Genomic DNA, 15,424 nt, shown 5'->3' with positions numbered 1-15,424 from the left:
GCCTTCACAATATTCCAGCTTTGAGTTGCCAGTAGTGATGCGTGGGTCGACCCACAGCCCACAAGGGCTAGGAGTTGACCCATGGGTCGGGCGGTTCAGGTAAGCTTGTTAGAAAATACTGCAGGTTTCAGGCAGGCGGGTCATTAAGCAACAAAGCAGTGTCTTGACAAAGTTATTAATAACCTACAGAAACATTGTGCAATTGTTCACCTTCGAGCTTCTCTTTCCCTCTCTCTGTCTCTCACACAGCATAGGCCAACGTAGGCCTAACCCCATGTCCTAACAGCAAGCGTCTCTGTGTCCACACTGAATCCATTAAATATAGATTTCTGTAACCCCATGTAAACAAACCACTGTACCTGTCAGCTCTGCGGTCGTGTAAACAAAGCAAACAAAGGATACTGGCTGTGCACTTCAGATCATACTTAATGTCTTCCTACTCTATTTGTATAGCATACTTAAAAACAACCACAGTAGACCCAAGAGCTGAAAAGGTTCAAAATACCAAAACAGATTAATTCATAAGCCAACAACAAATAAAAACAAAAGAAAACGAAGAAGAATTGCAGCAGAACAGGAGATGACGTCAAGGTGTTAAACTCAACTTGAATCGAGCACCGACGAGAAGAGGTAGATCTCCAGCAGTGACTTAAAGGTTAGTAGAGTCTGAGAAGTTTTTCTCAGTCAGTGGAGGGAGGCTAATACTGACGCTATGTGACCATGCTTTCCTTTTCCAGTTAGAAGACGAGTGGTTGCATTTTGTCCTAACTGCAAGATGAGCAAGAGCCAATTGTTCTTGACTTTTACACGAAGACAGAGAGGTAATAAATGCATGAATACCTCTCTTGAGATCTTTGGGTGAGAGACAGGCCTAAGTCTGAGCTAGAAAATGCTAGTTTTGACAAATGAACTAATAAAGGAGCTGTCAGAAATAACACGAGAATCTTAACCAAACATTGACGGTAAGAGGCTTAATATAAGGGCCAAGAATACCAATGGAGTCGTCCATTAGGTCAGCTCATCCAAACATAACAATCTCAGTCTTTATTAAGATTAGTAAAGCGCTGTGCAACATGGAAAGTCCCCACAATATAGAACTCCACGGCCTCCTGCAGTAAATCATGCCGAGGGCAGGCTGCCTGACATGAAATAAAACACTTGCATAAAGAAGTGTAAAGAACAACTTCATTGTGAGACTGACATTTCTGCTTGTGACCTTCATCAGGGTGGAGAACTGAGCGGGTCACATTTTCAAAATCCGCTCCTGAGTCAGAACTGCAATGTGCAACACAGAATCTGCCCTGCCACCTGCACATTTGACCAATTCTTCCATGACCCCCTACCGCCGACACAAGATCTGTAACCTGACCTGAAAGTGCAAATTCTTTAACAGCAATGTGCTGCTAATTTGGTCAGGTAGCACATTTAAAGTGATAATTTTGGGACATTTCATGCATGTGAAAGTAAGATTAAACATTTTAAACAAAGGTAATATAGGAAACCTGATTTGAAGTATTCTCATTTTATTAAGCAGCACGTCTCCACAGTTATTTAGCCTGTCAGCAGCTCTCATATTCCTGGTGTCGCAGAGGACAGAGCTGACACACAAAGTCAGCAGTCAGAGGCTTAAAACCTTAAATTATCATTATTCTTATTTCACTTTTATATATTTATCATCCAAAACCTGCAATCCGACCTGCATGCTCTTTTTTCACCCACTAGATGCAGGGTCACCCTCATCATAAAAGCCACAAGTCGAAACATGTTGGTCTCACAGGTCGTCCTTTATACTACAAGTGTTGCTTTCGTTCCGACAGACTTTCTCCTTCGACATACACCTTGGAAGCGTGTAAAGCTGTGCCAGAATTAACTGCACTGCCTCCACTGATGTCAGAAAGAAAATCAGTCCCACAGTATATAACACGAACCTTCAAGGATAAAGAGCGTAGGCCCTTTAACACTATATACGCCACACACACAATGAGAGATAATCGTTAAGAGTGTCGTCTAGTAACTAATTAATCAAGAGACTGTCAGGCTCAGCTCAGGGGGTGGCGGGACCCTGTGCTCCGACCATCAGGCCTTTCTACGTGAGTGGGATTAACTGCGACTGAATGAACGGAAAAGGCTGTGTCCTCCAGCTCCCTCCCTCCCTCCTCCTGGACCTGAAGCAACATCACACCCTGCTGTGTGTCACTCCAGAGTCACAACCCTGACCGCCCCAGAAGCCATTGTGCGTGCCGGCCCGGAGAGGAAGTCCTTACCCTTTCCTTATAGACACACACACACACACACGGAGTGACGCTGACCCACGCCTGTCACCCCGCCCACCCTCCGGCCCTGCTATTTTCAGAGTGTGACGCTACAGCTGTGAGTCACACTGTCGGTGTATGTACACATGTGTATGCACACATAGATGCAACCCCCCAAAAAACGCATGTGTGCTGAGGACAATGCTGATGCGAGGAGGCAGCTAGGGTAGTGAAGACAGTGAAAGCAGCAGCGTTGCTAATAGGGGATCAGCCAGGAGATGGGGCTGAGGTGAGATGAGTAAACGCAGGGGAGGCACCAAGTGTCACAACAGATGCTTCATTGTACCATCACACTCTGTCCTGTTAGGACGTAGCTGGCAGCAACATCCAACAGATGCGGTCAACCACAGCAAGAAAAACATTAATTCCTTATTTATTAATAATAATTAATATCTGGTGAACAGTGTGTTGTACACGTGTAGGGTAATTTGATTTTGTTTGTGGGCCCACTGTGGGATTAGTTCCACTTGGCACTAATCCCACAGTGGGCTCGGATTAGATGCAGTTTATATATCATGATATTTTTATTATGTGCTGTCACTGACACGGCACTGTTTGTGTTTGTTTGATGAGGAGAAACACAGGATGAGATAGTGTTTTTACATTTTCCTGCCCCCGAGGTTGATTTTCCAGCTGGAGAGGGCCAGCAGAGGTAATACCATGTGCAACTGTGGGATGAGCTGAAATCTAAATTCTGTAAGCATTTGTAGCAGCCGATGATAAGGAGGACAAGGTCAAGACAACAGACTGACAGTAACAAAGAACAGTCCTCCGTTGTTTAGATACTCAGGTTTTAGCTTGAGCTATTACTTAACACTTTGCGAAATACTCTTTTTCGCTTTCTTGCCAAGAGATTGATGAAAAGTTTGATACTGGTCATAAGTCTGTACAATAAAAGTGAAGCTGAAGCCAGTAGCCCGTTAGCTTATGCCAAGGCCTTATACCAAACGACCTTCTACTGATTTCATTGTCGCAGACAAATTTCCAATGTTGGAATAAAATCATGAGTTTCGTTTGGTCTCATTATAGTATGGTGGCCATGAAACCCAATCCAAGCTGTCTTAAGGCAGTCATTCTTTTGCGTTGGCGTTACAACAATTCAAATATGTTTAATATTACTGCAAGTTCAGTGATGCGAACACTGTCAACAACCAATAGATGTGCTCTCTCAAGCGGCAAACAGGAAGTAGCAAACCAGGTAGACAGTGGACATAGAGCGGACACTGGGATAGTGCAAGAACATGAACAAGTCTCAGTTCTCTCGGACTGTGGAAAAGCAGGAGAAACTGGTGGTGTTGTGGAGTGAACAAGAGTCTGTGTTTAATTCGGCAAGCATCTGATCCACCAACCAGCACTTATTCTACAGAGAAATCAATTTTTTGAAACAGTGGGCCTCTCATTCCCACGGTCTCCTCCCACTGAAATAGCGCAGCTAACCAACAGAGAATGGTGGTGAGTTAAGGCGACAAAATACAAAATGTAAAGTTTGTATGCACATACAGTTTCTGTTTTTGGCGCCACACAAAAAAAATGTTAACATGTCAGGGAGTTTGGGGAAGTATTTCCAACCAGGAGCAATTTTCCGGGATGGAAAATAATCTCAAAATCTCAAAAATAATCTCAAAATGAATCTAGTTGTTGTCTTGCAAAGAGTGACCCCGGTCTTTGCAAAATCTTACAATGTCTGACTAAAACCTCAAACTGGGTCCGTTTACATGTACACCAGTATTCCCCTATTATTCTGAATTTGACACGAGTCTTGTTAACAGCATACTCCATTTGTTTTTCCAAATTACGCCATATTCCAAATTTAGCATTTTCCAATTAAGACATATTGGAAATGTCAGTATTACTCAGGTTTTAATAGCATTATTTGGGCATGTATACAGACCATCTGAAAATCTCATTTGGGCTTTTTACTGGAGTTTGTGACACATGGCCTCTTGTCTGTTTATGGTCAACTGTGTGCGTTGTCATGGAGACATAACCAGCAACCCTATTATGCCCCTAATAAAGAAGTAAAGCTGTCCTACATTAGTTAACTTTCATTTAAACCATACAAATGATCTAAAACACACATTACCTTGTATTTGTATGCTGGGTACTCTGTGGAAGAGCCTTACAGCCGTACCCCTGTGACAAGCAGATATTACAGCTATTGGCCATTATCGGAGCTCCATTTGCCATTGATGATAGTTTATATAAAGTCGAATCAGATGATGAATCAGTCAACCTCTTACACAAACCAACTTGCCAACTGTTTGCAAGGCTGCAGATGTACGCCCAAGACGAAAGCCCATATTTCTGGTCAGAAGAAGAAACACGACTACTTTCAAACACGATGAAAGACTTGGATATCAATGGATTTTTGGATATACACAAATGTTGCAGCACCAACCTTGTGTTTGCACGGTCAAACAAGTCCACCACCAGTAAGAAAACTTTTAAAACATCATATTTTGATGCAAAAAAGCAAAATGACAAGCGGTTCCAGCTGTTCCACTTTTCTATATTTTGCTGTGAAAATGACATGTTTACAGCACTTTAATTGAAGTATGAGCAGCTGCATGTAAATGGGAGTGGAATATTCATTTGCATTGCCCATGTTAAAGCCTTTTAGCAATATTGTCTTTTTCAGCATAAGGGCAAAAAACCCAGAATGTTTAGTGCATGTATATGTGGTGACCGTCTTTAGATGTGAGAGGGTGTCAGACATCAGCGTTTTAAAAGCCTTTTCAAAGCCTTCTAGAATATGGTCGGCATTAGTTAAGCAATAAAACTAGAAACATGGGGAAACATCTTGCCTGGCTCAGTCAGAAAGTAACGAAACACCTACCAGCACCTCTTCCTTGAAAGCTCTGAAGGTGGCAGGGGTACAAGGTGGCATTACACGTACGTCAATATCAATTAACTGGAGTTGGTTTTGTTAGCATACAACCTCTGGATGTTATCCACGTGAATTCCAGAAATTAATTCAAGGTATTGGCCATAAATCAGCTTGAGTGAAAATCCTGTCAGGTATCAATAGAAAGTCAAAACTGTACACCACCGTACAAACTCCTCCTTTCCAATGTGTAAATAACTGCAGACAACAAGCTGCACACATTGATTTCCATATGAATATGTCTACATAGATTAAACCTACCAAGGATGTTTAAATGTGTTTCCCTCTCCTCTGTTATACTTGATAAGCAACACACATAAGCAATTTAATCTAATCTCACATCCGTCTCCAGCCTTCAGCAGTCTCAGTAGACTGACACTTCCATACAAAGAAGCAAATCTACATTTTTATGCCTTTGACAATCACCTTGAATCATGAATAATTGTCTGTCACTGCAATTTCAGTTAGAAAACAACAGACACAAGCACAAACGTACTCAGACGTGATAATCAGTGGAGACCTGGGCTTTTACTACGCTTGTCAAATGGCCTGCTATGTCATGGCGGAAGCCCCGAGCCACAACTTTAAAGGCTCATTTCACCCCATCCTAACCCCCCCGGATCATCTATTTTTTCCTCGACACCACTTTGAAACAGACTTTCTTCTTCTCCTTCCCCATCTCCTCTCCTCCCCTCTATCGGCTATTCTTTAGTGCGGCAGTCAGTGATCATTTCACTGCAACTATTCCAACCCACACTCAACCGGGCTCCTCTGAGGCACCTAGAGCGGGAGCAAGGGAGCAGGAGGGGGAGGAGGGACACCGAGAGGTAGCATGGTAGGTTGCACCGGCACGATGAAAGCCAGCACATAGGGGAAAAAAAAAAAGCTGGAGGAGAAGTGTGTGTGGCTGCAGAAGTACGAGAAGGAAAGCATGACAATGAGAGATAAGCTAATTTTCCTTTTGCCCACAGCTGATGTGTAATTTACTGATTGCTTTTATTACTTTAACAGCTTACCAGAAGGTATTTAGAGTTGGACAAGCGCCTGCAACAACAGGCACTTACCTGAGTTTTGGCAAAGTGTGCATACCGACTGGTTACAGTTACAGAGAACGGGTTTGTCTTTGGTCTTTTGTTGCTTTTTGTGGGCAGAGCATTTTAAGAAAAGAAAGAAATCTGTAGTACTTTAATGAAACCTCTTTACTTTGACAAGACAATGTGTTTCTTTACAGAGAAGGCTCAAAGACGATGTGCTTACTTAAAGAAAGTGGTGAATAAAAGCAAAATGTGAAGAGATGTAGTCCATTACAAGAAGTGTGAGGAAAGAGTAGAGTAATTGCTAATCGACAAATTTAGCTTTGAGTACAGCTAAGGGAGACAATTTATGGGGAGCAGCAGGTGGGGGAGGGAAGGTGTGTGTGTGTGTGTGTGTGTGTGTGTGTGTGTGTGTGTGTGTGTGTGTGTGGCCAGTGAACATTTGGAAGACAGCTTAAGGGAGATCTTAAATCTGGGGCGTTTCACACGCTGGCTTAGATGTACAAACGACTTAGAGCCATGACAGGACACACATGCACACCCGTTCCACATCAAGGCCCAATCCGATCTCATTTTTGAGTCTCCTTTCTGCCTTGGAACAGAGTTACAAGGGTTAGCTGATGAAATATTACCATATGAAATGGGACAACCTTTCAGCAACACCCTGACACTTCATCTGTAGTCACTGATGACGTTTATGTAAACAGAAGCAACAAGGTTGTTGCCAGATATTTTGAACATGCCATATTCAGGTGCGGTGATTTCCCCTGCGTGGGCTACAGGCATCCATTTGTGACTGTCTGCAGCAAATTGGAGAAATGTGAGAAAAAGAAGACATCTTCAATGCCTGGGAATGGTGGTGGATTGGTTTGTGGTATGTAGGATAGACTGCAAATGTGTTTTACTGTAGTTAGCCTAGCTACACAACATGCTAGCAGGCTAGTATAATGTTGGTGACTTAACTAACATGAATGTTGGATCAACCTATTTGAGATTCACACGTTATGTCGAATAAATGATCATTTACTTTATTTATTTGTGTGTTGATTATCAGAATCCTCTCTGTGCCTCTGACAAAACTTCTGTTTGGAGGGTCATGTAGCCCCAACACTTCACCCTACCCCTCTGCCACAACAAGATACTGGGACATCATGGATGGATCACTGAATGGGCCTACCAGGCACCAGGCACCAGGCATGTGTCAGGGTCCCCTCTTGCCCTCACGTACAAAATGTCATTCAAATTAACATATACTGACTAAAAAGAGAATGAAAATGACCACAAAGAGATGCAAATGAACTGCAAAGAGACCCAACATAACCAGAAAAGACAGAAAAACAACTAAAAAAGACACAAAATGACCCCAAAGAGACACATTAACTCTAAGAGACAAAAAACGACCACTAAGACAGGCAAAACCACCTTAAAGTCTGTGTATCTTGCCCCTTTGTAGGAGAGATGGTGGGGCCTTTTGCATAGGCCCTACCCCTATGCGAGAACGCGCACAACAGAGGGGTACTTTGAGCCCAAGTCTCTATCTGTCGAACTTCCCAACACAAACCATGACGTAGTCTTAAACCCTGTTTGCTACCTTCCTTTACTTTCTCACCACTGTCACCTCCACCTCCCTTCATTTACCATATTTTCAATTCCTGTTTCTTACTCAAAGGAAGCAGGGTTAAGTTAAAACACATGTGGCATCACACCCATAACCTGTACACTTTTAATGTAATGTACAATCCATACCCATGGACCAGCCACAAAGATTTCTGACTACTATGACTATCTACTCTGACGACAACTTTCTCCACTCTGAAGTTTTCAATTCTTCTTTATTCTGCCTGAGGTGAGCATTCGGTCCCATGTGATGAGAGGAAGCGTACCGTTGCACTTCTGTTTGCAAAAGTGGAAGGTTTTGTTGCCAAAATAGAGCGAACTCTCCACTCCATCAGCTGCAGACCACTGAAGGCTGTGTGTAGAGAGATGCTGCATCGCCTATGGAGTCGTGTGTCTTTCTCTGCCCCGTCGCAGTGCCCCTGACTTTGTTATTCGTCAGCTATAATGCTTTAATTTCAGTATATTTCACTTGATGATTCAAGTGGTTCCGATTACTCTTGGGAGGCCAGAAATCAATTTTGCACACACTTCCCACAGGTTTGGAGGGCTGCAGCAGATAATCTTGCAACCCAGATAAAAGCTGTGCTCAGTTTCTGAATGCTTATGATTAATCACAAGCAGTGTCCTTGGGGAGCCCGGCAGCATGCAAGTTTCTCAGAGGTATGCGCATGCCACAGTCAGGTCAGCACTGCACTCTGCGTGAGTGAGTGAGTGTGTGTGTCTGTGAGGTTTTACGTTCAGGTGTGTCTGTGTGTGAGTGAGAGTCACCTTGACTGCAAAGCTACATTTTCCGCTGCGGACCGCCTCCTCGTCTGTCTGCCACTGGTGCGGCCGACTCGACTCCGGCACGTAGACGTCTTTCTTCCGGCGGAAGCTCTGCCGTAGCTTATTCATCGCTGAGCTCCCTGTGAATGGTGAGAGACACTTCATTAATCCCAGGGTGAAAATTGGGCTGTCAGCTGGAGCAAAATAAAAACTTGCAGCACTGGCTGGAAGCAAAGAAGCAACAGTTAAGGAAACAGTTTTACATATTAAGCAATAATAAAAGATTGTAAGTACAGGAAATGTACCAATTCACGTGCAGTCAATAGTGTATGTCAACACAGAAATGAGTCAACTTCCTGCGCTTGATAACGGATAGGAGCTGGTGATTATGCAGAATCACACTGCTGCCAGACTACCACTTCCATGTGTCCTGCATAGTGACTTTAAATAGGAGTGCTTTAAATACGGACATCAGTGCACAACACAATAGGCTGTTGTCTCTGTGACTCACAGGGAGGAACAAAAGAGTTGGAGCCTGACTCTCTGTAGCATTAGGAGTCAAGGGACCAAAAAAAGCGAACAGAGGACACTGAGGACAGTCTGCTGCTCTTACTGAGGCCACATCCACACTCATACATTAACCATCTCTGTACACACAAGCATTTGAGCACCCCTTTAGAAACAACCTCCGCCCATACTAGCATGCATGTGCTGTTGTGAACAGGAAGCAAACAGTCACTGAAAGTAACACATGAGTATGAGGCAGTGAAGGCGGCAAAAGACAGATTGGGAGCTGTAACAAAGCAAATATGGTAAAATATTAAAACCACAGATGTATAAAGACAGCTGGATACAGCGCTACAGGTGGGGCCCCCTTCATTCCTATGAAAGTCTCTCAGTGATGCATGAAGCCAAAAAAGGCTCCATTTCCGCAGCATGAAATTACCCAAATCTTCTGCATTGTGGGGCCCATAGAAAAAGCACATTTGAGATTTACGGAGGCTAAAGCCCTTTTTAGATAGGAATTATGCAAATTTGCAGCAAAGCCCAATCAGTCTTTTTTCAGCATTGGCAGTATAAAAACAAAATCGGGGAGTGCGGCATTTTGTTGATACAGAATGCACTTTTTTGGGGGGCAATGGGGGGCGTGAGCAAGTAACAAAACGTGCAGCTCAGCGTGTGACGTAAACAGTGATGGGGGAGGGAAGCCGCGGCTAGTCAGGCGGCGATTCTCTCGTAAATCGGCCCATTCTTCACCGTCCCCATCATCTGACCTTTAATGGCCTCTTCGTTTGTGAGGACAAGGAGGGCGCGCAATTCCTTGTCTCCTCAGAAACTCATCTTTACAGTGTCTGTCAGGTTTGTGTTTCCCTCTTGCTACTAGCTGCTCGCTAATTCCTGCTATCAGCTGTTTCCTGTTTATCCACCGCCAGTGGCCCGTACGTGTGGCGTCATCAACAGCCCCACCCGTTGCGGAAAGCCGCCGCGGTCTGTTTAAATTAAAAGGGTTCCGCCAATATGACTACCCTACGAGGCAGAAAATTGGGCGCAATTCCACGTCTGTGTGTATAAACGCTCGCAGCTGGCCAGCAAAACGGCCCAACATTCGCGGAAAATCTGGCAGTGTAAAAGGGGCTAATGTGACTAACTTTTCCTGACTAACTTCAGGTTTAGCCATCTGCTAACTTGAACGGGGATGGAACAATTTAATCGGTGAATGCCTCAAATCCCAATAATGAAACGAATTCCATGGGGGGTGTGAAGCTCAAACGAAATATGCATTGATTAACAATGTAAATCTATGGGGAAAACCTCTTTTTGGGCTCCATGGCATTACGTGACAGATCCGAAGACGTAATTTAACATTTGGCTGCTATGTAAAATTGGCTTCAAAGCCCAGTGCTGTTTCTGGAGAATTGATTGGAGCCATACCAGGAACATTACCCATCACCCGACAAAGCCATGACAATGCAAAAGGAGTAGCCACACAAGAAGGGTAAAAATCACAAAAGGTGTGTAGACCTATCTAAAATGTTTTGGCTTGACATGTCGTGACTGATGAGACCCAATCAGAAAGCAAACACAGGTGCCTGCGCCATCTGTTGTCCAGACTAAACGCAACCCTGGATATTTCAAACTAAAACAGAGTTAGCAGCATTTTAAAAAGTCTCTGTTTTAGGAGTTCCGAAATGCCCACATAGTAAGGCGTAAACTTCGTAATAGGTATGCATTTTAAAAGGAAAACATATTAGTATGGGTGTAGCCTAAAAGAACCAAGGATACAATATTACAGTTAAATCACAATCACAACTTTTGGTTTCACCCCCTAAAAAGTATTAGCTTAGTTGGTAGTTGTATGATCACTCTTTTTTTGCCCCCAACTTCTTCAGTGATCTCGCTGTACTCTGAGATTTGGGTGCAGTGATGAAAATAAAATTCAAGTTATAATAACCTGTAGTTTTCCTTGAAAATGTTGTCTTGCTGTTTTGACTCCAGGTCTCACTTTAGTGCAGTTAAAACACTGAAAGTCCCTGAGAACCCTGAAACAGCACAATTAATTAGGCTAAAAGCTCTACTTTAAACGCTGCATGCATGTCTTCTTGGCTTTGGGAGGAGATTAGGAGGCACAAAAACGCAGAGACCCAATTAAAAGTTGCTGATCCAAACTAGAACTGAGAGGTGCATCCATCATCCAAAGGCTGGCTCACGTCTCCCTTAGCAACTCATAACCGGGGACCGGGAGTCATTCAGCCGTGCAGTGCTGACTTTTAACACGTGAGCAGAGCGTACTCCTTGACTAACAAGTTGCACTAACTTCTGAGCTGATGAGGATCGGGCGGGATTAAAGGTCCTTAATCCAGGAGAACTGACTGTCCGTACACACACAAGAACAAGCAGCAACATAGCAACGTTCACTCGCACACAAATGCTCGCAGCGACCACACACATATGCACCTACTTAACTACACACACACGCACGCACACTCGCAGGACTGAGCTGTCTGTTTGCATAATGAAACCTGTCCTGTGAGCCGGTACTGGCTGGGGGTAGAAAGTGTGTTTGAGGTGAGGCTCTCTTATCTGTCTGTGCCAGGCTGCAGCTCTGTGGGCAGCACACAATGAAGCTTTCAGCCTTGACCAGGCCACAGAAACACGCATAAACACATCAGACTTCCTACTGTCATGAAAGGGCGACCTGGAGTGGACCATGGACTCAGGAAACGTCTCATGAGCCTGAATCTGCGCTTTAAATAGCCTGAGTGTAGCAACAAAAGACAAGTTAAATCTGATTATTTTACAATACAACTACATTTTGTGAACTGAATACAACTTCTAAATGATAGCTAGTCACTTTGGCAGCACAGCCAACCCTGCAAGCCAAATAGATTTTGGCTGATTGGTGGAGTTTTGTCTCCATTTTCCCACGTTCTGTAATGGAAACTCTGGTGATAAAGCACAGCTAATGCCTTTTTCTTTGCCATCGTTCGTTCTCTATGGCATCACTCATAAAAAGACAATCAAGACCCCTGAGCCATACCGTAGGCAGAGACACAAATTCACAGTTTAAGCTGTCTGAAAAAGGGGCGGGATGTCGACTAACGAGGTGTAAAGCAGGTGCTTAGATATGTGAAAGCACCTGTTTTTTAGTAAGAGCCAAATACCTCCGCAGGTGTCATGATATAAAGGCATCAGGTCTGACTCCAGTGTGTATGAAAATGTGTGTACGCGTTTGACAGTGCACATACACAAGTTGTAGCCTGCAGTAGAAGTGTTTGAAAACAAGACGACTGGGTGAGAGGGAAAAAATATTGCTTCATCCCTCACTCCCGCTCTCTCTCCCAACGCACTGGTTTATTTAGGTCATATCATGTTTGGGCTCACTGCAGTGCCAGTGACAGGCTGCATGCTTCCAGCCTGCAGAGTGAAGAGGAGGAGCAGGCGGAGAACAGATTTGTCTACACTTGAGCACCTCGTCTTTGGTGCGACAAATGACAGTGTTTGTGTCCGATGTGTTATGCAATGTGTGCACATTTTCAGTAAATGCTGTCACCTTCAATTCTTGTCATATTGTCACCAGACACAAGACACCACTCGGTGACGCATCTTATGACGTACCACGTAAGCAGGGCTTGTTTTTTTTTTTTTCCACACATCTCTAAGAAAACCAGCTTGTTTGTGATCCTTGTTTGTAGGTAATCATTCCTATTTCTTATAGCTTTACCAGAATTTATAACAGCCATGTTTGGTGCTTGCAGACAAGTTTGCCAACTTGACAACCACACATTTTCTGCAAATAACTACCAGGTGGAGGTTACTTTTAGAGAGGAAAAAATCTATTATGTATCTATTGATTTGCCTATTCCTTCACTAAGTCAGTGTCTTAAAGCTGCAGCTGGTAACTTTAGTAACAGTAAGTTTTTGTCATATTTGACGAAGCTGTCACATCCTGATGGTACCACGTGAGACAAATCAACTGTGAAAAAAAATAATGTTCTCCTCCTCGTAGTGCTCCCAATGGCATTTGCAAGAGTCCACCATGACTAAATGAAAACAAACAACCAGAGTCGAGATGACGGTCATCCAGGTCATGATAATTCTAAGTGCTATATCATAGGCAGCTAAACTTGCTTGACTTGCTTGATGTTTCACCTCTTATGCAAGATGCCTCTTCAGTTCTAACTAACTGGTGGGGAGTCGCAGGGTTTGAACCTACCCACACAGGGTTTAAAGCCTGCGCCTCACCAGTCAGTTAGAAATGAAGAAGCCTCCTGGATGAGAGGTGAAACTTCTTCAAGAAACTCAAGCAAGTCAAGCTGCCTATGATATAGCTGAGGAGTCTCTAACGCAGCTGTCAATCACTGCTCGAGAACTGCGGTCAAACTGTCAACTAGACAGCTCTGATCTCATATGAATCAAGATTCTGTTACTGCATTGGTTATTTCTCACTTAAATGTTTTCGGAATTTCAGTGTCAGTTTAGCTGTAAATGGAGAAAGTTTGTGACCGGGCCGCCCTGTTGGAAACAGTTGAGCCAAAACCAAGCAATGTTATGTTTATGAAAAGGTACTAACTGTAGCTTTAAGTCCATTAAATGTCAGGAACACAATGCCATCTCCTTCATCTCCAAATTGCTCATTTTGCCCAACCAATGGTCCAAAATCCACAGATATTCAATTTGTGATATAAAATGCAGCAAATCCTCACACTTGAGAAGAAAACACCCAGAAAACCCAGAGAACATTTGGCCTTCTTGCTTGATAAATTCAGCTACACTGATCAATACCTCTGTATAAACAATGGATCAGATAACTGCTTGTATGTGAAAGGGGTCGCTCGTAGAGATAAACCTGCAGGAATTATTGCCAACTCTGTAGTTCTTAACAGCTCTACAGAGGGCTTTAGCTTCTTTTAGTTCACTGTTTTCTGACTTTGCTCTCATCATGCTTGTTTCTAGTAGAGGTAGGGGGGAAAATCGACACAGCATAGTATTGTGATATTTTGGATGGCAATATTGTATTAATACATGGATGCCAAGTATTGATTTTTATTATTATATAATTTATTATTATTGCAAAAACAAATCAAACTTTTGGTCGTCTACTAGAGTTATAAAATCAATTGCTTTTTCAGGCCACTAGATATATTTTGCTGCAATAAAAAGGACTAGGATGATGAGATGAACAGACAGAAACTTTATCTTGTTAGATGAAAATAGAAGTCGATGTAATAAATTGCAGTGTCCCATTGCAATACTCAGCAGACTGCAAAACATTTAAAATTGCAATAATATTATATTGTGACTTCATTTTCTTAATATTATTGTATCATGGGGCCTCGGTTGATTCCCACCCCTAGTTTTCAGCTGCAAAAAAGCTCTGATAAACCAACGGTACACTACCTAACCACCACTAAAAGGTAGGCAAACAAAGTAGGTGACTAACATATAGGCATCTATTTGCTAACATGGTCACCAAAACTTTAAAAAGGCGATAATGTGATGTGTTAAATATGTGTTTACAGCTTGTATCTAAAACGTTTTTGACAAAAGGGGTTGTTGAGAAGAGCCACTACAATAGTTGATGGCAAATTCTGGGATGAAGAAGCCACCAGCCCAGACTAAAGTGCAGAACAAACGACATTTCCTGCTAGGAAATCTCATTTTGGGACACACAGAGGCAGAACACTATTAGTCTGGAAAATAGCTTTTTTTTTTTGTCCCACAGCCTGATGTCGGTGCATGCCCCTAAAGTTTCTATGCCTCTTCTCACAGCACTTCACTAAACTCACCTTCTAAATCACTTAACACTTATGCTACTGCCAGCTTACAACCCACACACCTTCTCTCTCCGGCGTACTGCAGAGCCTAAGAGACACACATAAGCAGAGAGCAGAAATGTAAGTGAAAGCACATATACTCATGTGCGTGGGAAAGAGAGCGTACGCTTGCTGTATTTGTGTATAAATGTGTATGGATGTTTGTGCTCAGCCGAGCATATGCACCTGCAGCGTGAGTGTACAACATGTGTAACCGATTGCAGGAATGTAATATGAATACGCCAACAAGATGTTAATATTTAAAGGCCTGCATCCAACTCAGGGAATCCTATTCCTACTCTCTTAGTGCTTTTAGCCCCATTCAAGCCCCTTTCCGACTGACACAGTGGCCTTATATAGATCCACATTTCCTACCTATTTGAGCCAGACATATTCAACCCTTGTGAAACTCTGAAGTATTTACACTATATTTATGTAAAATGTCAAAGTGCACTGAGCTGCAGTTGCAGAGGGAGGTGTGTATCAACAATACAACCA

At 43.1% G+C, this 15,424-nt stretch overlaps 1 protein-coding gene across 4 annotated transcripts in view; it reads right to left on the bottom strand.

Annotated features, from left to right (window-relative positions):
• numb (NUMB endocytic adaptor protein) overlaps nt 1-15,424 on the bottom strand; it is a 60,483-nt gene that overhangs the window by 17,921 nt on the left and 27,138 nt on the right. For all 4 annotated transcript variants that reach the window (XM_049596696.1, XM_049596697.1, XM_049596698.1 and 1 more), the window contains exon 2: nt 8,616-8,752. In XM_049596696.1, coding sequence (XP_049452653.1) covers nt 8,616-8,741 — 126 coding nt within the window. In that variant the 5' untranslated portion in view covers nt 8,742-8,752. The remainder of the gene's footprint in view (nt 1-8,615; nt 8,753-15,424) is intronic.

This window comes from Epinephelus fuscoguttatus, linkage group LG14 (assembly GCF_011397635.1).
Source record: "Epinephelus fuscoguttatus linkage group LG14, E.fuscoguttatus.final_Chr_v1".
In the NCBI taxonomy this organism is placed as follows: Eukaryota; Metazoa; Chordata; class Actinopteri; order Perciformes; family Serranidae; genus Epinephelus; species Epinephelus fuscoguttatus.
This window is presented reverse-complemented; position numbering and strand designations above follow the sequence as displayed.